The sequence below is a fragment of the Artibeus jamaicensis genome, unplaced genomic scaffold, assembly GCF_021234435.1.
Source record: "Artibeus jamaicensis isolate MK-2021 breed Jamaican fruit bat unplaced genomic scaffold, CSHL_Jam_final contig_332, whole genome shotgun sequence".
Classification (NCBI taxonomy): Eukaryota; Metazoa; Chordata; class Mammalia; order Chiroptera; family Phyllostomidae; genus Artibeus; species Artibeus jamaicensis.
In genome coordinates, this window is record NW_026521788.1 from 30,847,992 (window position 1) to 30,870,988 (window position 22,997).

At 41.0% G+C, this 22,997-nt stretch overlaps 1 protein-coding gene across 1 annotated transcript; it reads right to left on the bottom strand.

Annotated features, from left to right (window-relative positions):
* Nucleotides 1-2,025: 2,025 nt before the first annotated feature.
* Nucleotides 2,026-3,026, bottom strand: LOC128627177 (mannose-binding protein A-like). Its single transcript, XM_053663843.1, has 3 exons — nucleotides 2,845-3,026; nucleotides 2,323-2,439; nucleotides 2,026-2,112 (listed from the first exon to the last, which is right to left on the bottom strand). Exons 1-3 carry the CDS (start codon nucleotides 3,020-3,022, stop codon nucleotides 2,102-2,104), a joined length of 306 nt encoding a protein of 101 aa, XP_053519818.1. The 5' UTR covers nucleotides 3,023-3,026; the 3' UTR covers nucleotides 2,026-2,101.
* Nucleotides 3,027-22,997: the final 19,971 nt, after the last annotated feature.

Here is a 22,997-nt window from a genome sequence, read left to right on the forward strand (position 1 = left end):
TCCTTGTGCATTTTCCTTCATTTCACTTAGCATAGCCTTCATTTTTTAATCTAATTTGTGAGCAAATTCAACCAATTCTGTGAGCATCCTGATCACCAGTGCTTTGAACTGTGCATCTGAAAGTTTAGCTATTTCTTCATTGGTTAGATTTATTGGCTCTGGGGCTCTGAGTTGTTCTTGAGCCATGTTTTGATCTGTTCATGCCTGTTACATATGAGGAGCAGAGCCTTAGGTGTTTACCAGGGTGGGGCCAGCCAGGTCGCTGGTTTGTGACAATGTATGTGGGGGTGTGGCCAGAGAGGGGCCACCCAGGTCGCTCGTTTGTGACGTTGTACATGGGGGCGGGGTCAGAGATGGACAAAGGTGGTCCCGTCTGCTGCTTCCTGCAACTGGGCCCTGCATGGTCTGTCTCACTGCTCACTCCTTCACTGGTTTATCTGCCCGTGAACGTGTGACCGCATTCAGCCCTCAGTGGGTCCACCGCCTTGCGCCCTCAGTGGGTTCGCCTGCTACTCCATACCTGGGTTGGTCGGATGGATCTTTCCTGCCCAATCCCACTCTGCTGCTGGCTCTGCCCCTCTTACCTGTTTGGCTGAAGGGTTCATTGTTGTCAGACTTCCATATAGTTCAATTTTCTGTGGTTTGGCTGCATTATTGTTGCTAAAACTTTGTTGTTTTTAAACTTGGTTGTGTGAACAGGCACAGTGCTTCCACCTATGTCTCCATCTTGGCAGAAGTCTCAAATACTTTAAAGAAATAAAATATTATATTTGCTTATTATAAAAATCCTTTCCTGGCCAGGTGTCTCATTTGGTGGGAGTGTCATCTCCTACAACAAAAGTTTGTGGGCTCAATTCAGAATCAGGGCACATCCCTAGGTTATGGGTTCAGTCCTAATTTGGGACACTTACAGGAGGAAACTGATTGATGTTTCTCTGTCATATCATTGTTTCTTTTTCTCTCTCTCTAAAATCAATGAATATATTCTTGGGTGGGATTTTTGAAAAGCTTAACCCATTCTCCAATGGAAAATATTACTTTCATTCTCCTTTATTTCTTTTTTTATTTTTTAAAATATATTTTATTGATTATGCCATTACAGTTGTTCTATTTAACTCCTTCATTCACCCCACCCTGCACACCCCTCCCCCACCATTCATCCCCTTTAATTTATGACCATGTTTCTCAAGTTTTTTAGATTCTATATTTGCCCCACTATTCTTTCCCTCTCCGCTATCTATTTTCTACCTACCATCTATGCTACTTATTTTCTGTACCTTCTCCCCCCTTCTTCTCCTCCCACTCCCCCGTTGCTAACCCTCCATGTGATCTTCATTTCTATAGCAAACTCACAGTTATTAACAACCATACCTAAAACAAAAGCAAACTAAAAGGACAGCTAGATCAGGAGTGGAAACATAGAAATGAAGATCTCAAGGAGAGTTAGTGACAGGGGAGTGGGAGGAGGAGAAAGGAGGAGAAGGTACAGAAAATAAGTAGCATAGACAGTAGATAGAAAATAGATGGGGGGGGGCAAGAATAGTATGGGAAATATAGAATCTAAAGAACCTGAGACACATGGTCATAAACTAAAGGGGGGTAATGGTGGGGATGGGGGGGGTAAGGTGGAGGGGAATGAAGGGGGGAATAGAACAACTATAGTAGCATAATCAATAAAAAAAATAATTTAAAAAAAAGAACCACACCTAAAACAAAAGCAAACTAAGAGGACAGCTAGATCAGGAGCAGAACCATAGAAATGAAGATTTCCTTTACTTCTTATTCCACACAATTCTTTAACATTTTTATTATTGTGGTAGTCCAGTGGACATGTGTTAATATGAGGTTATCCTTTTTCTTTTCGTTGTTACATATATAAATACTTTATTTCACTTTGAATTAATTACTTTATTAAATTATTTTAATTATTACTTTATGGAACAAGGGCTGTTATGAAGCAGTCCATTTTCCTGCAACTCTTGAGACAAAAGACTTAAACTGAACACCCCAGAAGACCCATTTCTTCCCTCACATCCTGGAGCCTCACATTGCACTGTTCCAGCTGATGAAGCACAGGGGTCCATCTTCTACAATGGCCTGCTCAGGGGGTGGCTGACAGGGGTGGGAAGCCTGTACTCAGGCACCCATGGGAATCCCTTCAGGCCCCAAGTAAGACTGGGAGGAATGAGAGTGTTGGGTCAGGAAGCAGAGGTGAGCATCTGCCAGTGGGGCAGCAAGAGAAGGGTCACCTCCCACCTGGCCCTCAAGTTCCCAGGGCCCTGGGTCCCCTTAGCCCACACCATGCTGGGATGAGGTCCTTACCTGAACTGCCTCCACGATCTCCTTTTTGGCCCTTGAGTCCTGCTAAGCCAGGAGCTCCTGGAATTCCTGGAGGCTCCATTTTCCCCGGAGGGCCCTGCAAGCCTCTGGGCCCTTGCCCTGTTGGAAGATGAAAGAAATGCAACCCTGTGGCTGTTGCTCATTCTCTTCCATCAAAAGCCCTGCACTAGATTCACATGAGTGCAGAAACCACCAGTACAGTAGTGGTGACCTGAAAACAAAAGACCCTCCTGCATCCCAGGACCAGCTACCCAGACAGGCAGACACCCCTCGTTAGGGACAACCACACCTCATCAATTCCTGTGTGAAAAGGCAGGATCCAGGAGAACCACAGAAGCATTTTTGTTTTGAAGAGAATGAAATTGTACAGGAATTACTCTGTTATTCATCACCCATCATAATGGAAAGTGAGACTGCTCATGGCTCTGTGCTAGATTCCTCACAGGGAACAGTCTTCTCTCGGGAGTAGAGATTTAAGAAGTCAGACCAGTCTGCTTGCTGTACCTGGTTCTCCTTTCTCTCCTTTGGGTCCATCTCGCCCATCTCTGCCTGGAGTGCCATTGGTGACCGGGATGCCACAGGTAATCATTGAACAGGTCTGGGCATCCTCACAGGATTTTATTTCTGAGCAGGACACTGTCACCACACACAGAAGGACAGGAAGTGATAAAAACTGGAACATGGTCCTTACCTAGTAGTGGAGCAAGTCAAGAAAAATAATTTCATCTTATCTTGTTTAGTCAACATTCACTACCACCTCTGGTATATTGGACCCTGTGCTCAGGACAGCACACCCAGAGGGGACATCACAACCCTTGGCTCTGAGTTACTCCCAGGCTACTGAAGAGACAGACAAGTAAAATGTGTTAGAATTAGTTCAGTGGTAAAGGAAAGGTAGATGCAAGAGGACTGTAAGAGGAGCCTGTTCTCCCTGGGCCTCAAGTGCTCCTGTGGGTACAGGGTATAAGGCTAGGAAGTTCCTATGCATGAGAGGCTATGGGGCCTGGGCATGACAAACTAGCTCTGTTCCTGGTGGTCTCCCACAAGGGCAAGCTCATTGCCTGTGTGAGCTTTGGCTCCTCTCTCAACTCCATTTTTTGAGGACCAGTTGAGGCTGTATCTCTCTTCTTCTCCTTCCTATGGGCCCTAGATCTAGCCACAAAATATAGCAGGTGACATGAGGTCCTACAACACCCATTTCTTGGTGGGAGCTGGTTTATGACATCCATTGTTCCATTTCACATAGAAATTTCTATTTTATACTTTGGGGCTCCACCTACCCTCAGAACCTTAGCTGTACTCCAAGAACCTGTCATATATTTTGTCTAAAGTCTCTTTAGACAGGCCCTTGCTGGGTGTTCAGGACTTAGAACACCCTGAGGCAGGGCTCTGAGCCTCATATATAAAAAAACAAACAAAGAAACAAACAATCTTTTGACCATTGATCCTGGTCTCATGGGACCTTTATTTGTTTTATTCCTTTGGTTTGAAATTTTCTACTGTGAGATTTTTTTTCCAGCCAGAACCCAGGCTCCTAAAATTTCTGTTCACACTTGGCCTGGTAGAATTTCAGCTCCTGCCAGGATTCTCTGTATGCTACCCAAAGGTTACCCCACCTCAAAGTTGCTCTCATTGGCCAAATTTGAGCATCCAAATAAATAATAGTATAAATGGTTTATAACACATTAAATAAAAATAATTCACAAATTCATGCTCTATCTCCAATATTAGACATAAAAATTGGATGGGTGAAAAAGGGAAACTTTTGAAGAAAATGCCAACTAATATATGTCTTTGTATATTGATTCATTCACTTAAATTTATTCATTCATAATTGAAAAGGAGTATTTATTTTATTATTTTAGTGACCAATGATCAAAAGAAGAAAAACAATAGTGACCTAACCTCTTCATTTTTGTTTTTCTTCTGCTCCTCAAGGAACTGATTAGAAGGATGTGAATGAGTCCTTTGGTTTCTATTAATGGTTCCAAACCAAGAACAAAATAGGTATCAAGTAACTCAACAATGTAAGTTGATGCACTGGACCACACCTCCGAGGTAAGATTTCATTGAGAGGCTGAAGAGGCCATTGGAAAGAGGCACTAGTGTGCTGTGGCATTTCCTATTACAAGTGAAGCCCAAAGAACAGCTTCAATAAAACTGCTCGGAGAGTATGACAAGAATTTCCTGGAATTTAGGGAGAGAGATTAACGTGATTCAAAAGTTGAAAGGCTGCTGACTTTGCCTGATGGGTACATGGCTTCACTGGGAACAGCATACACTAGTGATTTTTAAAAATTGATTTTAAGATAAAGAGATGAGAGATTAGAGAGAGAGAGGAAGAGAGAAGTTGATTTGTTCTACTTATTTATGCATCCATTGGTTGCTTTATCTGTGTGCTTGGACCAGAGATCAAACCCACAACCTCAGCATATTGAGAGCATTCTCTGAACATCTTATTTACCTGTCCAGAGCCTGCAGCTGCAGATTTAGCCCAGTGGTGGGACAAAGAAACTATTACTGTGAGCCATACAGACCTTGTGGGAGGACACTGGACTTGGGTGGGCTTAAAAGGGATGCAGGCCTATAGGCCTGACTAAATGTAAGAAGATAACTCAATAAAAGGGAATTTTCCCCCAATCATAGACCCTGAGGAGAAACTGCAATGACATATTTGAGGATGTGTCTGAAGAAACCAGTAGAGGAACTGCAGAAGGGAGATCTGAAGTGATGAATGGTGTTCCAAACACCCATGGGGACACTTCCAGAGAGAAGAGCCAACACTGGTATGCAACATCCATAGCACCCAACTGACAATCACAAGGCAGACTGTGATTGCTCCTCTTGCTCCTATGCTCCAACTACCTCAAGGGGCCACAGGCAGCTGATAGGTAATAGAAAATAAGGGTGGGAGATGAGATACCAAATAAGTTTTCTTTTCCACAGCAGGCTCCCGTTGCCCTGCTTGATAAAATCAGACATTCTGAATAGATAAAAGTTTACAGTTTTAGGACATTGATCAGACTGGACTGGAAAACATCACAAGGAAAACCTACTCAACTGCTTCAGATTTCATCCAGGCCTAGGGTGGGAGACAGACAACAATCTACATGGGGAGTGTATTTGGAGAGGGATGAAAAGGAATAACGCTGGTTTCAGTTCCTCTTCAGGAAACTCTAGCTTCTTTAGGACTTCTGGACAAGATGGAGGCATAGGTAGCTACACTTTGCCTCCTTGCACAACCAAAAGAAGGACAACAAATTTAAAAACAGAACTGCCAGAAAGTCAAACTGTATGGAAATTCAACAACCAAGGAGTTAAAGAAGAAACATTCATCCAGACTGGTATGAGGGGTGGAGAGTGGAAGCTGGGGCAGAGGGGATATGTGGCAAGGTGGTGACAGGAGGTCTGGGCAGGCAAGGCAGCAACTGGTGGTCCCACATTTGTATGCAGATAAACCAGGAGAACAACTGGGGAGCAAGACAGACCACACAACCCAGGGTTCCAGCACGGGAAACTAAAGCCTCAAAAACCTCTGGCTGTAAAAATCTGTGGGGTTTGAGGTGGTAGTGGGAGAAGCTCCGAGCCTCACAGGAGAGTTCTTTGGGTGGTCCACAGGGTCCTAGAACATATGTAACCCTCCACTCCCCACAGGGCAATGAGCACTAGAAGGGCCAATTTGCTTGTGGGTAGCAGGGGAAGTGACTGAAAGTGGAGTGAGAGCCAAGCAAGTGGCATTGTTCCCTCTCTGACCACTCCCCCACATAGCAGTGCCATAGCATAGCAAGGTAGGTTGCTCCACCCTGGTGAATACCTAAGGCTCGGCCCCTTACAATGTAGCAGGTGTGCTGAGACAAAGAAATATGGTCTAAATGAAAGAACAGATCGAAACTCCAGAGAAAGAACTAAGCAATGAAGATAGCCAACTTATCAGATGCAGAGTTCAAAACACTGGTAATCAGGATGCTCACAGAAATGGTTGAGCTCGGTCACAAAACAGAGGAAGAAGTGAAGGCTATGCAAAGTGAAATAAAGAAGAATATACATGGAAACAACAGTGAAGGGAAGAAAACTGGGACTCAAATCAATGATTTGGAGCATAAAGAAGAAATAAACATTGAATCATAACAGAATGAAGAAATAAGAATAAAAAAAAGAGTGAGGAGAGGCATAGGAACCTCCAGAACAACTTTAAATGTTCCAATATCAGAATCATAGGAGTGCCAGAAGGAGAAGAGGAAAAGCAAGACATTGAAAACTTATTTGAAAAAATAATGGAGAACTTCCCCAATCTGTCAAAAGAAATGGACTTCTAGGAAGTCCTAGATGCTCAGAGAGTTCCAAAGAAGTGGGACCTAAGGAAGCACACACCAAGGCACATCATAATTAAATTACCCAAGATTAAAGATAAGGATAGAATGTTAAAAGCAGCAAGAGAAAAGGACACAGTTACCTATAAAGGAGTTCCCATAAGACTATCAGCTGATTTCTCAAAAGAAACCTTACAGGCAAGAAGGGGCTGGAGAGAAGTATTGACAGTTATGACAGGCAAGGACCTATATCCAAGATTATTCTATCCAGCAAAGCTATCATTTAGAATGGAAGGGCAGATAAAGTGCTTCCCAGATAAGGTTAAGTTAAAGAAGTTCATCATGACAAAGCCCTTATTATATGAAATTTTAAAGTGATTTATCTAAGAAAAAGATCAAAATTATGAACAGTAAAGTGACAACAAATTCACAACTATAAACAACTGATCCTAAATATAAAAACAAAAATGAAAATGAACTAAGCAAACAACTAGAACAGGAACAGAATCACAATAATGTAGATCACATGGAGGGTTATTAGTGGGAATGGGAGTGGGAGGAGAATGGGGGGAAAGACACAGGGAATAAGAAGCATAAATGGTAGGTACAAAATAGACAGGGGGAAATTAAGAATAGCACAGGAAATGGAGAAGCTGAAGAATTTACATGTATGACCCATGGACATGAACTAAGCAGGGTAATGCTGGTGGGAGGGGGGTTGCAGAATGGAGGGGAATAAAGGGAGAAAAAAAGTGGGACAACTGTAATAGCATAACCTATAAAATATACTTAAAAAATAAAGGCCAATAATAGCCTAGGAAACCTGAAAACAAAACAAAACAAAACGAAAAAACCCTCTAGTTTGTTTAATGAACCAGAAGATAGAATATCATCTACTTAAATCACTTAACAGTGTCTGGCAGAGTGTGTTCCCAATAAACATTAATTTTATTATCAAAATACAGTAGTAATAAAGTACCATATTTTCCACTTTTAGAAGTAATGCAGTCTTAATAAAGATGATAGTTAGTCTTGACCAGAAAAATATCAACTGCCAAGCAGTTTGGCATGATTATAACCATATCTTTTACTACATCATCCTTTATATGCTACAGGAAGTACAAACATAAAGAGAATCTTTCCTAGTACTCTCACACAGTATTAACCTACACTGGCATCTGCTGAGTGGCATTTAGTCAAGTGGCTTTCAACTTGCATTTACTGTCTGTGGAGCTTGTAAAAATAACACAGTCCCATGTCTGAAGCAAGGCCGACCACATCAGGATCTTGTGGGTCTGGAAACCAGGCTTGTGTATTTTGAAAAAGCTCCTTAGGTGACTCAGTTGTGAAAGTAGGATTGAGAGTCATCAGCCCCAGTCAGTAACTAAGCCTTTTAAAACAAGAAAGGAAGCCTCCTAATCTTTGTTCTTGTTGGTGCAAATAGAGACTTTTTTTTTAAATAAAGAAAAGTCATCTAAATTACGTAACTAAATAATGGGTTAGCTAACATAAATGAAATGAATTTATTCATTAAATATTTATTGACTATGTCTGAGCTAGGCTTGGTATTAGGTATAGGGATTAGACTCTACCCTGAGAATACTCTCAGCCTATAAGTACAAGAATTATTTAAATGGGGCTACTCTCAACTTATATCAGATACTAAGAGAAAAGTGATAAATACCTATTAAAAACACTTACTTGCAAAATACTATGGCAATTTATAGATATGTATTTATTGTCATTTTATTGTTCATATTTTTGATCTTCTTAAGAAGACTCTTTAACATTTTATATAATGCCGGTTCAGTAGTGATCAACACCCTTTGTTTATGTCTTGCCTTGGAAGCTGTTTATCTGGCCTTTGATTCTAAATGATAGCTTTGCTGAGTGTAGTAGTGTTGGCTGTAGGTCCTTGCTTTTCATCACTTTGAATATTTGCCAGTCCCTTCTAGCCTGCAAACTTTCTTTTGAAAAATTACCTGACAGTCTTATGGAAATGCCTTGCAGGTAACTAACTGCTTTTCTCTTGTTGCTTTTAAGATTCTCTCCTTGTCTTTTAACTTTGGTATTTTAATTATGAAATATCTTGGTGTGGGCCTCTTTGAGTTCCTGTTGTTTGGAACTCTTGTGCTTCCTGGAGTTTTATGTCCATTTCCTTCAAAAAGTTAGAAAATTTTTATGTTATTATTTTTTCTATTAGGTTTTTAATTTCTTGTTCTCTTTCTTCCACTTCTGGCACCCCCATGTGCAAATGTTAGTACTCTTGAAGTTGTCCCAGAGGCTCCTTACACTACCCTCATTTTTTAAAATTATTATTTTCTTCTTGCTCTGCTTGGTTGTTTTATGTTTTCTTGTGTTCCATCACTGATTTGACTCTTGGCTTCATCCATTCTAGTGTTGATTCCCTGTAAATTGCTCTTCATTTCAGTTAGTGTATCCTTAATTTCCTTTTTTTAAAAAATATTTTATTGATTATGCCATTACAGTTGTTCTATTCCCCCCCTTCATTCCCCTCCACTCTGCACACCCCTCCCCCACCATTCCCCCCTTTAGTTTATGACCATGTGTCTCAAGTTCTTTAGATTCTATATTTCCCATACTATTCTTGCCCTCCCCCCTATTTTCTACCTACCATCTATGCTACTTATTTTCTATAACTTCTCCCCGCTTCTCCTTCTCCCACTCCCCTGTTGCTAACCCTCCATGTGATCTTCATTTCTATGGTTCTGCTCCTAATCTAGCTGTCCTCTTAGTTTGCTTTTGTTTTAGGTGTGGTTGTTAATAACTAAATTTGCTGTCCTTTCACTGTTCATCTTTTTTATCTTCTTTTTCTTAGGTAAGTCCCTTTAACATTTCATGTAATAAGGGCTTGGTGATGATGAACTCCTTGAATTTGATCTTATCTGAGAAGCACTTTATCTGTCCTTCCATTCTAAATGAAAGCTTTGCTGGATAGATCAATCTTGGATGTAGGTCTTTGGATTTCATGACTTGGAATACTTCTTTCCAGCTCCTTCTTGCCTGTAAGTTCTCTTTTGAGAAATCAGCTGACAGTCTAATGGGAACTCCTTTGTAGGTGACTGTCCCCTTATGTCTTGCTGCTTCTAGGATTCTCTCCTCCATTTTAATCTTGGCTAATGTAATGATGATGTGCCTTATGTGTTCCTTCTTGGGTCCAACTTGTTTAGGACTCTCTGAGATTCCTGGATTTCCTGGTGGTCTATTTCCTTTGCCAGATTGGGGAAATTCTCCTTTATTATTTGTTCAAATAAGTTTTCCACTGGTGGCTGTTCCTCTTGCCCTTCTGGTACCCCTATAATTCAGATGCTGGAGCGTTTAAAGATGTCCTGGAGGTTCCTAAGCTTCTCTTCATTTTTTTGAATTCTTGTTTCTTCATCCTTTTCTGTTTGGTCATTTTTTTCTTCCTTCTGGTCCATTCCATTGATTTGAGTCCCAGTTTCTTTTCCATTACTATTGGTTTCCTGTGCATTTCCCGTCATTTCAATTAGTTTAGTTTTCATATATTCCTCTAATTTGTGACTAAAACCAACCAGTTCTGTGAGCATCCTGATCACCAGTGTTTTGAACTATGCATCTGATAGGTGGGCTATTTTTTGGTCACTTAGAGTTATGGGCTCTGGGGCTTCGAGTTCTTCTTGAGCCATAATGTTTTGCTCTATTAGCGTCAATTGCTCTATTAGAGATCAATAGAGCTCTATTAGCTCTATTATGTATGAGGAGTGGAGTCTTAGGTGTTTACCAGGGCAGGGCCACTCATGTCGATGGTTTGTGACGCTGTATGTGGGGGTGGGGTCCAAGAGGGACAATAGCAGTTCCCTCTGCTGCTTCCTGCCACAGGGGCCTGTGCAGTCTATCTTGCTGCTTGCTCCTTTGCTGGTGTATCTGCATGCAAATGTGCAACCGCGGTCAGCCTTCAGTGGGTCTGCCTGCTGCTACTCCACACCTGGGATCCTCCCATGGCTGCTTGCATGCCTGGGTTGCGTGGCCAGGTCGGTCTGGTGGATCTTTCCTGTCTGACCCCGCTCTGCTGCTGGCTCTGCCCCTCTGACTGGTTTGGCTGAATGGTTTGTTGTTGTCAGACTTCCATATAGTTCAATTTTCTGTGGTTTGGCTGCGTTTTTGTTGCTAAAACTTTGTTGTTTTTAAACTTGGTTGTGCGAGAAGGAACAGTGTTTCCACCTACTCCTCCATCTTGGCGGAAGTCGTGTATCCTTAGTTTCCGACTTGTTATTTTTTGTAGTTCCTATGTCCTTTTATATGCTATTGAAGTTCTCTCTGAGTTCATCTACTCTTTTCCCAGATCCACTGAACATCCTTATAACCAGTGTTTTGTACACTGCATCTGATAGCTTGCTTATCCCCATTTTATTTAGTTCTTTTTCTGCAGTTTTGTTGTGTTCTTTGATTGGGGTCATGTTTCTTGTCTCCTCATTTGGGTAGTCTCCCTGTGTTTATTTCTGTGTATTAAGTAGAGCTGCTATGACTGACTGGTTTTATGGGGTGATCTAATCTTGTAGATTCCAATGGCATATCCTCCCCTATCACCCAGGGTGGGTACTCGAGATCTGCCCAACGTGTGTAGTGTGTACACCCTCCTCTGGTAGGTGAGCCTTGATTGCTGTTGGCAGGTCAAAGAGAGAAATGTACCTAGGCTAATGAGCTTCAAGGTCTGGCTGTGATCACTGACCACAATTCTCTATCCACCATAGAGGACCAGCTGTGCAGGGGCCCACTCCACAGAGTAGGACTTACTTAAGCAGGGCTCTGATGTCTGCTGGGTCTGCCCCTTGAGTGTTTTGCTTGTGGAGGTAGTTGGGTGGTGGTCATGCTCTGATGTAGCCTATAGCTCTCTACTTATTGTGCAGGCTCTGCAGCCTCCTGAAAGGTACAGACCAAGGTCAGCCAGTGCCCGTGTCCCCTCTGGGACCACCTGGCACAAGCTACAAATTGATCTGTTGATGGCTGCTAGCTGTGCTGGACCAGAGGTGGGCAAGTGAGGCCAAGCTGTGAATCAAGGCAAGCTGCTGCTAGTGCTGGGCTTTGGACCACTTAGTGAAAAATATGGGACTCACTGTTGTTGCTTGTTTGAAAGAATTTAGGAAAATCTGAAGCATGAGCCAAGACAAGCCATTTATATGAAAAAGTCACTGCAAACAGCTTGGGTAGACCCAAAATTGGATGGAGCAGAGCCTAAGGGAATCACCAGGGTGTGGTAAACAGTGTGACATAGGTTATTCTAGTCTTAGATATGGTGGCTGCCTGCTGGCTCTGTGGAGTTAGGACTCAGAAAAGGAACAATTGCCTCTGCCAACACATCTGTCTTAGAGAAAATTGTCCCCTAGCTTTCACCCTGTCAGATACTTCAGTTCCTCCCCATGTGCCACTGGAGACTTTCAAACTGCATCCCCAGCTCTGGAGCTCAGAGGGAGTAAGTATAAGTAAGTCCATATGCAAGCCCTTTAAGAGGAACTGCCTAGGACTCCAGAAATTTCTGTCTTTCATAGCCTCAATTCACCACTGATTTTTACAGCCAGAAGTTGTGAGGACTTATCTCCCTGGCACTGGAACCCTGGGATGGGAGGCCTGGTGTGAGCATGGAACCCCTTGCTCCTGAGTTATCCCTCCTGACTTTTATTCACCATACAATGGTGCAGGACCAGCCTGCTCCATGTCTCTGTCCCTCCTACAGGTCTCGATGTTGTTTCTTCTTTAATTCTATAGTTGTAGGATTTCCTTTCAGCTCGATTTCTGAAAGTTCTGAATAATGGTAGTTCTGTAGTTTAGTTGTAATTTTGATGTGGTGGTATGAGGAGGCAAGCCTTTTTGACTGAAAGTCCTGGTTTTTCTAATCTTATTAACTTTCCCTCAGTCTCTGTGCTGTAACCTCTGTCAGCTTAGGCGATTGAGAATAATTATGTACCAATAGGCCCAAAATTTATTGTCCCATTCAGATGTCAGCCAAGAGCAGTACTACCTCTCCCATTATAGTGTTACACACCTATAGTTTAAATAAAGCATAAAGCATCATGCCATCCTCCCACACCAAGGGGAATGGACAGGGCAGCATCTACCAGCTCCACAATATCCCAATATAAAGCCACTAAAGTTTTCCTCCATTTATATTCTAAACAATCAGAGACACACAATCATAGAACAGAAAGGCACCTTTGAAAATTTTCAGTTCAACACCTCTGTTTTACATATGGGAAAATCAGCACAAAGGTGGTCAGATTTCATAGCAACAAAGAACACTGTGGACAAACACACTTTAATCTCCAGTCTCTGGGATCTACCAGGAAATAACCGAATAGTTTCATTCAAAATTATACCAACTCAGTCCCCAACCTACTGTTCCAGCATTTTTGCCCATTATATTTTAAACAAACTCTTTCAGGCAGATAAAAGTTGCATCTCTTCTCACTAGAGTTCCTCTCTGCCTTCTTGGTTTCATGCCCATGTCGTAACTCTTATATCCTCTCTGTCCCTTTTTACCAATTAAATCCTACCCATCTTTTAAGTTTAACTCTGTTTTCTAAGCAATTCCAACTGCCTCAAACATTTTGCTTTGGAAACCCTACCCTGCCTTAGCAGGCCTAAGGCAGTCTGTAAACCCGGCTCCCTCATGAGTTCTGAGACTGGCGTAAATCATTAACCATGGAGTGGAGAGAACACAAAAGCAGGAACACTCTAAAGTAGAAACTGGCCTACAAACCCACGGAACATTCACTTTATTTTAGTAACCTATGCAACGGCCACCAGCACAAAGGTGCAAGACACTCCCACAAAGCCCCTGGTCCTAGGAGGGCTTAACAGCCCAAAACACGTGCTCTTCCCTGTCTGACGCTTCACTGGGAAATGTACAAGCCCCAGGACAGTGGCTTGGCAGCCTTGCTGCCTCGACTGTACCACCACCATTTTGAATTATATAGACACTGAGCCCTGTGGTAAAGAGCCACACTACAACAGAACTTGCTAAAATTTTAAGGGAGCAGACCATGTGGCACCTTGGTGAATGACCCAACAATTAATGCTGGATGGAGCAGATCTTTATAACATTCCAACCCTGGGCATGCTCAGAGCACCTCAGCTAGGAGCCCTCTTTTCCCACAAGAGCCAGCACTTCACATGCTCCCCACCAGGCTACTAGCCAAAAGCCCTCAAAGCTTCCCATGCATGTCCTTATCTGTGCAAGATCTGGAATACAATGCCATCAGCCTATGTACAATAGTTCAGGAAAATATGTGTCATGTTATTGTGAATCATAACGAAACTCAGGAAAGGCACAAGTCTTAATAGTTCAGGTAAAGTCCAGGTCTGCAAGGCAGCACCTTGCAAAGAAGTATTTTGTGGCCCCAGAGTCAGCTAGAGCAGACACAATGACAGCAGCAGTGTATGGCTTAATTCCTTACTACAGATAGCGTGTCTCTTCCCTCAACTATTGCTCCTGCAGAGAATGTCCAAGAGGGCTTTCATTTCCCAAGCTCAGCGCAGTTCCTACATCCTGCTTTTCTTCTCCTTTCTAATTGGTGGGGCGGGGGGGAGAGGAAGAGAGAGAGAGAAGATGCCCCTCATGGCTCTCCCCCCTTTCAAGCCACCTGGTCAAGAGAGCATGGCTGCCCCACACTTGAGTTTAAATCCTCACCTGGGATCTTCCTCTGTAACTCCATTTCAAACTCCTCCACAACCCGCTAAACTTGGCAGCCCTCCCTTATCTTCTTCCTTTCTCTGGCTGCCATTGTTAGTCCAGGCAGGTGTGGCCTGGTGACAAAGGAGAACCTCCTTCTTGCTTTCCTGCAGGTACAGCAACCAGGGAACCACCTTCCTCATACATCATGGGTTAAAGTCAAGCCCATCACCCTGAGCACAGCAGGCAAATTATTTAGCACGACTATGAAGTTAGCCAGCTATCATCGATATGCAAAGTAACTCTCAATTGTACTCTGTTTCTCCCTTCCTCAGGCCAGGTTTATGGGGAATATCCTCTATATTCCCTATTACAGTACTTGCTCCTGCCACCAAACAGGGAAAGACCCAGTAGCTGGGTTCTCAGGATCTTCAGTGGCAGCAAAAGGTTCAGGCAGTCCAGTGCACCAGTGCCTTTTTCTGGGATCTAGTCTTCTCTCCCTCAGCTCAGAGTGAGTTAAATGGAATGCTCGCTCCCCTTGCTGCCTTTACCGTGTAATAGCCAAAGGACAGGGTGATGATGGTGAACCAGAACAAACTGCCCCTCTGGAGGAAAGCCTCGTTGCCCACTGCCAACCCCATCCCTGGGACTGAGCGGCAGGGTAGGTGGAGATGGAGGCTGGGTGGGGTGCGGGTGCTGGCCAGCGCTCCTCCCTCCTCCTCCCTTCTCCTCCTCCCTCCTCCCTCCTGGGCGTCAATGTCTTAGGTGTAGAACCCTCCTCCCCTTCAGTGTCACTTTGTCGCGTTTAAGATAAATGTGTGGAAATAGGTGCTGCTTTACATACACGTCTAATAGTCACGAGTTTAATTTTTGAACTTCAGCCCGGCTGACTGTGAGAAACAACGCTGTTCCTTTAGATCAAACGTGTGGTACCACAGGGGCGCAGTCAGAACAGGGGCTGTGGAGTCGATATCTTGGGTTTAAGCCCTGGTTCTGCCGCTATTTTTTTTTTTTTGCGTAAACTTAGACTAGTTACGTAACCCGTTTATGTCTTAATTTATCTCCTAACTCTCCCTTTCTGCCCTTTCCACGTGAGATAGGGGCAGCTAAAATCCTTATCCTCCAAGTATGCTGTATTGCCGTCCCCTCTAGGTTGGCAGAGAAATTGCTTACCCCCTTCTATACTTTATCTCTCTCCCCTCTAGATGGATTGATTAATGACCTAAACATTGAAAATAGTGAAGAAAATATGGAGAAGAATTTTACAACTTTTGAGAAAGGGGAAAGAAACTTCGGAGCAAGCTATTGAAATTTAAGGCCATTGAGGGAAAGATCGAACATTTAACTGCATCTAAATTTAAAACTTCATTCTTATGAAAGTCACCATAAAATTGAAAGATGAATGAATTCTTTAACTTGTATAATAGACAGATGAGTAAAGGATATGAATTGGACATCCTTAAAAGAGAAAACATGAATGGCCAAGAAACATGAAAATATGTTCAATCTTAAGGCAGTTTGGGAAGTGCAAAATAAAGCAGAAGTAAGATGCTGTTTTTCCCCATAAGATTGGCCTACGAAGTATGACACACTATAAACAACTACAGTAAAAGCAGTTGGTATTTGAAATACAAGTAAGTTGATGGAAAATGATACTCCAGAAACAGATCTGAGATACAAGCAGAACCAACCATTTATTCTATGATAAAACTAACATTTCAAACTGAGGTGGAAAGCATGAACTATTCATTTGATTTTTTCAGATGATTGGTTATCTATTTGAGAAAGATATTTTATATTCTACCCTCAACCCAACATAAAAAAGCAAATAATACAGGATCCTGAGCTAAAGAGGTAATAGTGCCCCTGGGGGATGGGTATGTGTGGGTACAGCAAAAACCTCTACACTTTCCCAAGAACATGGAAAGTGGAGCAATTTAAACACATTTATGGGAATATGGATATCATTGTGTGTCCAGGGAATTAGGATCAATTTATTGTTGCAAGAAGAAACAATATGAAATTGAATGAAGAAAGGTGAAACTAAAAAGGTAGGTAGTAATGTCCTGGTCATTAATGGCATTAAGGGTCAAGTTGAGGAGTTTTTTTAGTTTAGTTTTTCCCTTTATTTTTATTGTCGACACTAATACACATATTTTCATTCTCCCCGCCCCCACTTTCACTTTGCCATCCTCTACCCATCCCCCACCTTCCATTCCCTCTGGTCATCACCACAGTGTTGTCTCTATCTACAAGTTATGAATATATGTTCTTGGGAAAATTCCTTCCCCTTCTGTTATCCAGTCTTTCAACTCCCTCCCTTGTGTCAGCTGTCAGTCTGTTCCATGTATTAATGCCTTTGTTTCTATTTTGTTTGTCAGTTTATTTTGTTAATTAGATTCCACACATAAGTGAGATCATATTGTGCTTGCCTTTCTCTGACTGGCCTATTTCACTTAGCATAATATTCTCCATGTTCATTTATGCTGCTATAAAAGATAAGATTACCTTCTTTTTTTTTCTTTAAGATTTCATTTATTTATATTTAGAGAAAGGGGAAGGGAGGGAGAAAGAAAGGGAGAGAAACATCAATGTGTGGTTGCCTCTCATGAGCCCCCAACTGGGACCTGGCCCACAAGCCAGGCATGTGCTTTAACTGGGAATCCAACTAGCGACCCTTTGGTTCACAGGCTGGTGCCCAGTCCACTGAGCCACACCAGCCAGGGCAGACTACCTTCTTTTTTTATGTCTGAGTAGTATTCCATTGTGTAAATGTACCACAGCTTTTTTATCCATTTATCTACTGATGGGCACTTGAGCTGTTTCCAGGTCTTGGCTATTGTGAATAATGCTGCAATGAACACAGGGGTGTATTTATTTATTTATTTATTTATTTATTTATTTATTTATTATTTATTTATTTATTTATATATACATTTATTTATTTATACTGTGTTTTTTTCCATTACCATTTATCCCTCTTATACCTCTTTCCCTCTACAATCATCACCTTGTTGCCCATGTCCATGAGTTCTTTTCCCTTTTTCTCAATCCCTCTACCCACTAACCACCCCCTTCCAAAGCTTTCATCCTGTTCTTTATGAGTTTTAGTTCACTGTTCATTAGATTCCACATATGAATGAAATCATATGGTATTTGTCTTTCTTTGACTGCCTTATTTCACTTAACATAATGTTCTCTAGGTCCATCCATGCTGTCACAAAGGGTAAAATTTTCTTTATGGCCAAGTAGTATTCCATTGTGTAAATGTCCCACAGTCATTTTATCCACTGATCTATTGACAGACACTTGGGCTACTTCAATATCTTGGTGATTGACAATAATGCTGCAATGAACATAAGGGTGCTTTTGTTCTTTCGAATTAGTATTTTGGATTTCTTTGGATATATTTCCAGAAGTGGGATTACTGGATCAAAAGGCATATCTATTTTTAATTTTTTTAGGTATCTCCATACTACTTTCCACAGTGGTTGCACCAGTCTGCATTCCCACCAGCAGTGCAAAAGGGCTCCCCTTTTTCCACATCCTCACCAGCACTTGTTGTTTGATGATTTATTGATAGGAGCCATTCTGACAGGTATAAGGTGATATGTCACTGTACTTTTAATTTGCATTTCTCTGATGATTAGTGTCATTGAACATTTTTTTTCTGGGCTCACTTTTATTTTATTATTAAAAAATTTAAGTGAATTTTTAAAGTATATTTTATTGATCATGCTATTACAGTTTTCCCAATTTCTCCCCCTTTATTCCCACTCCACCCTGCACCTCCTCACCCTCCAACATTCCCCACCCCTTATTTGATGTCCATGGGTTGTACATATAAGCTCTTTGAGTTCTCTGTTTTCTATACAATTTTGACCTCTCCCCATTTATTTTATGCCTACCAATTATGCTTCTTCTTCCCTGTACCTCTTCCCCTCTATTCCTCTTTTCCCCATCCCCACTGAAAACCCTCCATATGATGTCTGTTTCTCTGATTCTATTCCTGTTTTGGTTGTTTTCTTAGTTTTTATTTTCATTGTTTTTCTTTTCTTTTAGGTTCATTTGTTGATAGTTGTGAGTCTGTTGTCATTTTACTATTCATAGTTTTGATCTTCTTTTTCTTAGATAAATCACTTTAACATTTCATATAATAATGGCTTGGTGATGATAAACTCCTCTAACCTGACCTTATTTGGGAAGCACTTTATCTGCCCTTCCATTCTAAATGATAGCTTTGCTGGATAGAGTAATCTTGGATGTAGGTGCTTGCCTTTCATAACTTTGAATAGTTCTTGCCAGCCCCTTCTTGCTTGTAAAGTTTGTTTTGAGAAATCAGCTGATAGTCTTATGAGATTCCTTTGTAGGTAACTCTCTGCTTTCCTCTTGCTGCTTTTAATACTCTCTCCTTATCTTTACTCTTGGGTAATTTAATTATAATGTCCCTTGATGTGTTCCTCTTTGGGTCCAACTTCTTTGGGACTCTCTGAGCTTCCTAGAATTGCATGTCTATTTCCTTTGTCAGATTGAGGAAGTTCTCCATTATTTTTTCAAATAAGTTTTCCATTTCTTGATCTTCTTTCTCTTCTTCTGGCATCACTATGATTCAGATATTGGAATGTTTAAAGTTGTCCCAGAGGTTTCTAAGCTTCTCCTATTTTTTTTTGAATTCTTATTTCTTTATTGTGTTGTGGTTGAATGTTTATTTCTTCCTTCTGTTCAAAATCCTTGATTTGAAAGCCAGTTTCCTTTTCTTCACTGTTGGCTCCTTGTATATTTTAAAAATATTTTTTGTTGATTATGCCATTATAGTTTTTCCAATTTTCTCCCCCCTCTACCCTGCACAACCCAACTCTCCAGTATTCCCCCCCCACTTAGTTTATGTTCATGGATTGTACATATAAGTTCTTTGACCTCTCTGTTTCTCACACCATCTTAACCTCTCCCCATCTATTTTATGCCTACCAATTATGCTGCTTACTTCTTGTACCTTGCTCCCATATTCTTTCCCTCCCCCTCCTAACTGAAAACTTTCTATGTGATGTCCATTTCTCTGATTCTGTTCCTGTTCTAGTTATTTGCTAGTATTTGTTTTCATTGTTTTGGGGTTTTTTTTAAGGCTCAGTTGATAGTTGTGAGTTTGTTGTCATTTTACTGTTCGTAGTTTTTGATCTTCTTTAATTTCTTAGATAAGTCCCTTTAACATTTTATATAATAAGGCCTGGGTGATGATGAACTCTTTTAAACTGGCTTTATCTGGGAAGCACTTTACCTGCTCTTCCATTCTAAGTGATAACTTTGCTGGATAGAGCAATCTTGGTTGTAGGTCCTTGCCTTTCATGACTGCTATTACTTCTTTCCAGCCCCTTCTTGCCTGCAAATTTTCTTTTGAGAAATCAGCCGATAGTCTTATGGGAACTCCTTTGTGGGTAACTCTCTCCTTTCCTCTTGCTGCTTTAAAGATTTTCTCTTTATCTTTAATCTTGGGTAACTTAATGGTGATGTGCCTTGGTGTGTTTTTGGGGTCAACTTCTTTGAGATTCTCTGGGCTTTCTGGACTTCCTGGAAGTCTATTTCCTTTGCCAGATTTGGGAAGTGTTCCTTCATTATTTGTTTGAACAAGTTCTCAATTTTTTGCTCTTTCTCTTCTTCTTCTGGCGCCCCTAAAATTCAGATATTTGAATATTTAAAGTTGTCCTAGAAGTTCCTAAACCTTTCTTTATTTTTTTGAGTTCTTGTTTCTTCATTCTGTTCCATTTGGATATTTATCTCTTTCTTTTGTTCCAAATCTTTGCTTTGAGTCCTGGTTTCCTTCCTGTCACTGTTGGTTCCCTGAACATTTTGCTTTATTTCAGTTTGGGTAGCCTTCACTTATTCCTCTGTTTTGTGTCTATACTCAATCATGTTTGTGAGCATCCTGATTACCAGTGTTTTGAACTCTGCATCTGATAGGTTGGCTATCTTCTTGTCTCTTAGTTATTTTTTTCTGAAATTTTCATCTGCTCTCTTATTTGGGCTATATTTCTTTGTCTTGGTGCACCTTTACATTGTAAGGGACAGAGACTTAGGTAATTGCCAGAGGTTGGCAACCCACTTCACTGTGTTGTGTCACTGTATGTGGGGGAGGAGTCAGAGAGGGAATGCTCAGCTCTCATCCCACTTTCAGTCACTTTCCCTGTTACTCTGAAGTGAAATGGGCACTTCTGGTGCTGATTCCTGGATGGATGGGTTATGTACATTTTAGGACCCTGTGGGCCCCTCCAATGGACCCTTATGTAAGACCCAAGACCCCACAGATTTTTGCAGTTAGAGGTTTTGAGGCTTTATTTTTCTGCACTGGAACCCTGGGTTATGCAGTCAGTCTGTCTCGCTCAACAGTTGTTCCTCCTGGTTTATCTGCATGCTAATGTGGGACCTCTATGTCCATCAACCACTTCCTTGCTGCATGTCCTCTCCACCCTGGATGCCTGTCTCCATCCCACCTACCAGTCTGTGTGAATGTTCCTTATTTAACTCCTTGGTTGTTGGACTTTCATACAATTTGATTTTTCTGGCAGCTCTAGTTGTTTTTTTGTTTATAAATTCATTGTAGTCTTTCTTTTGGTTGTGTGAGGAAGTATAGTACATCTACCTACACTTTCATCTAGGCCAGAAGTCTCATGTGATTTTTGTCTTTTATTTTGTTTTTGTGATGTATTATGTTTATTGATATACAAATATTATACCATCCTTGCATCCCTGGGATGAACTGCAATAGATATTGATGGTGATCTTTTTAATGTACTGCTGGATCTGGTTTGCTGATATTCTGTTGAGAATTTTAGCATCTGTGTTCATCAGCAATATTGTCCCGTACTTTTCTTTCTTTGTTGTGTCTTTATCTGGTTTTGGAATCAGGATAAGACCTGCCTCATAGAAAGAGTTTGGGAATCTTCCCTCTTCTTGAATTTTTTGGGATAGTTTGAGAAGGATAAGAGTTAGCTCTTCCCTGAACATTTGGTAAAATTCACCTGTAAATCTTTCCAGTCCAGGGATTTTGTGTGCTAGGAGTTTTATTATTATAGCTTCAATTTCGCTAGTTGTTATCAGTCTACTCAGGCTTTCTGCTTCTTCTTGATTCAGTATTGGAAGATTATACATTTCTAAAAATTTTCTAATTTTGTCCAGCTTGTCAAACTTCTTGGCATATAGTTGTTTATAGTAATTCCTTACAATCCTTTGCATTTCCGTGGTATCAGTTATGATCTTTCCTCTTTTGTTTCTGAATTTACTTATTTGAGTCCTTTCTCTTTTTTTTCTTGATGAATCTGCTTAAAGTCTTGTTAATTTTGTTTTTATTTTCAGGGAGCTATATCCTGTATTTATTAATCCTTTGAATTGTTATTTTAGTCTCCATGTCATTTAATTCTGCTTTGATCTTAAATATTTCCCTCCTTCTACTCACTCCTGGACTTTGTTTGTTGTTGTTCCTCTAGTTTTTTATGAAGATTTTATTTATTTATTTTTAGAGAGAGGGGAAGGGAGAAAGAGAGACAAGGAGAGAAACATCAATGTGTGGTTGCCTCTCATGCAACCCCCACTGGGTACCTGGCCTGCAACTTAGGATGTACCCTGACTGGAAATAGAACCAGCAATCCTTTGGCTCACAGGCTAGCACTCAATCCACTGAGCCACACCAGCCAGAGCATGTTCCTCTAGTTCTTGTAGATGTAGGGTTAGTTTGTTTATTTGAAAATTTTCTATCTATCTATCTATCTATCTATCTATCTATCTATCATCTATTTAAATTTATTTATTTATTTATTTATTTATTTATTTATTTATTTATTTATTTATCTTTAGAGGGGAAGGGAAGGAGAGAGGGAGAGAAATATCAATGTATGATTGCCTTTCATGAGTCCCCTGCTGGGAACTGGCCTGCAACCCAGGCATGTACCCTGACTGGGAATTGAACTGTGATCCTCTAGTTTGCAGGCCCATGCTCAATCCACTGAGCTATACCAGCCAGGGCTGTAATTTCTATATTTTTTTATGTAGGCTTGTATCGGTATGCACTTCACTCTTAGGACTGCTTTTGCTGTGTCCCATAGGTTTTGGGCTGTGTGTTCATTTTATTTGTTCCAGAAACTTTTTGATTTCTTCCTTGATCTCATTGTTAACCCATTCATTGTCTAATTGTGTATTATTCAGTCCCCATGAATTTGAATGTTTTTGAGTTTTTTTCTTCAAGTTGGTTTCTAGATTCAAGCCATTGTGATATGAGAAGATGCTTTCTGTGATTTCAGTTTTCTTGAATTTTTTGAGGCCTGTTTTGTGAGCTACCACATGGTTTATCTCGAAAATATTCCATGTGCAGTTGAGAAGAATGTGTATTTGCTTCTTTGGGGTGAAAGGTTCTGTATATACCAATTAAGCCCATTTGACTTAGAGTGTTGTTCAATGCTACAATATCCTTGTTGATTCTTTTTCTTGGAAGATCTATCCATTATTGACAATGGAGTGTTAAAATCTTCTACCTTGAGTGTATGTTGCTGTTGAGATCTTTCTTGAAGTCCTCCAAGATTTTCCTTATATGTTTGGGTGCTCCCATGTTGGGTGCATATATGTTTATAAGGGTTTTATCTCCTTGACTGTTTGTTCCCTTAAGTATTATATAGTGTCCTCCTTTGTCTCTTTTTATGGCTTTTGTTCTTAAA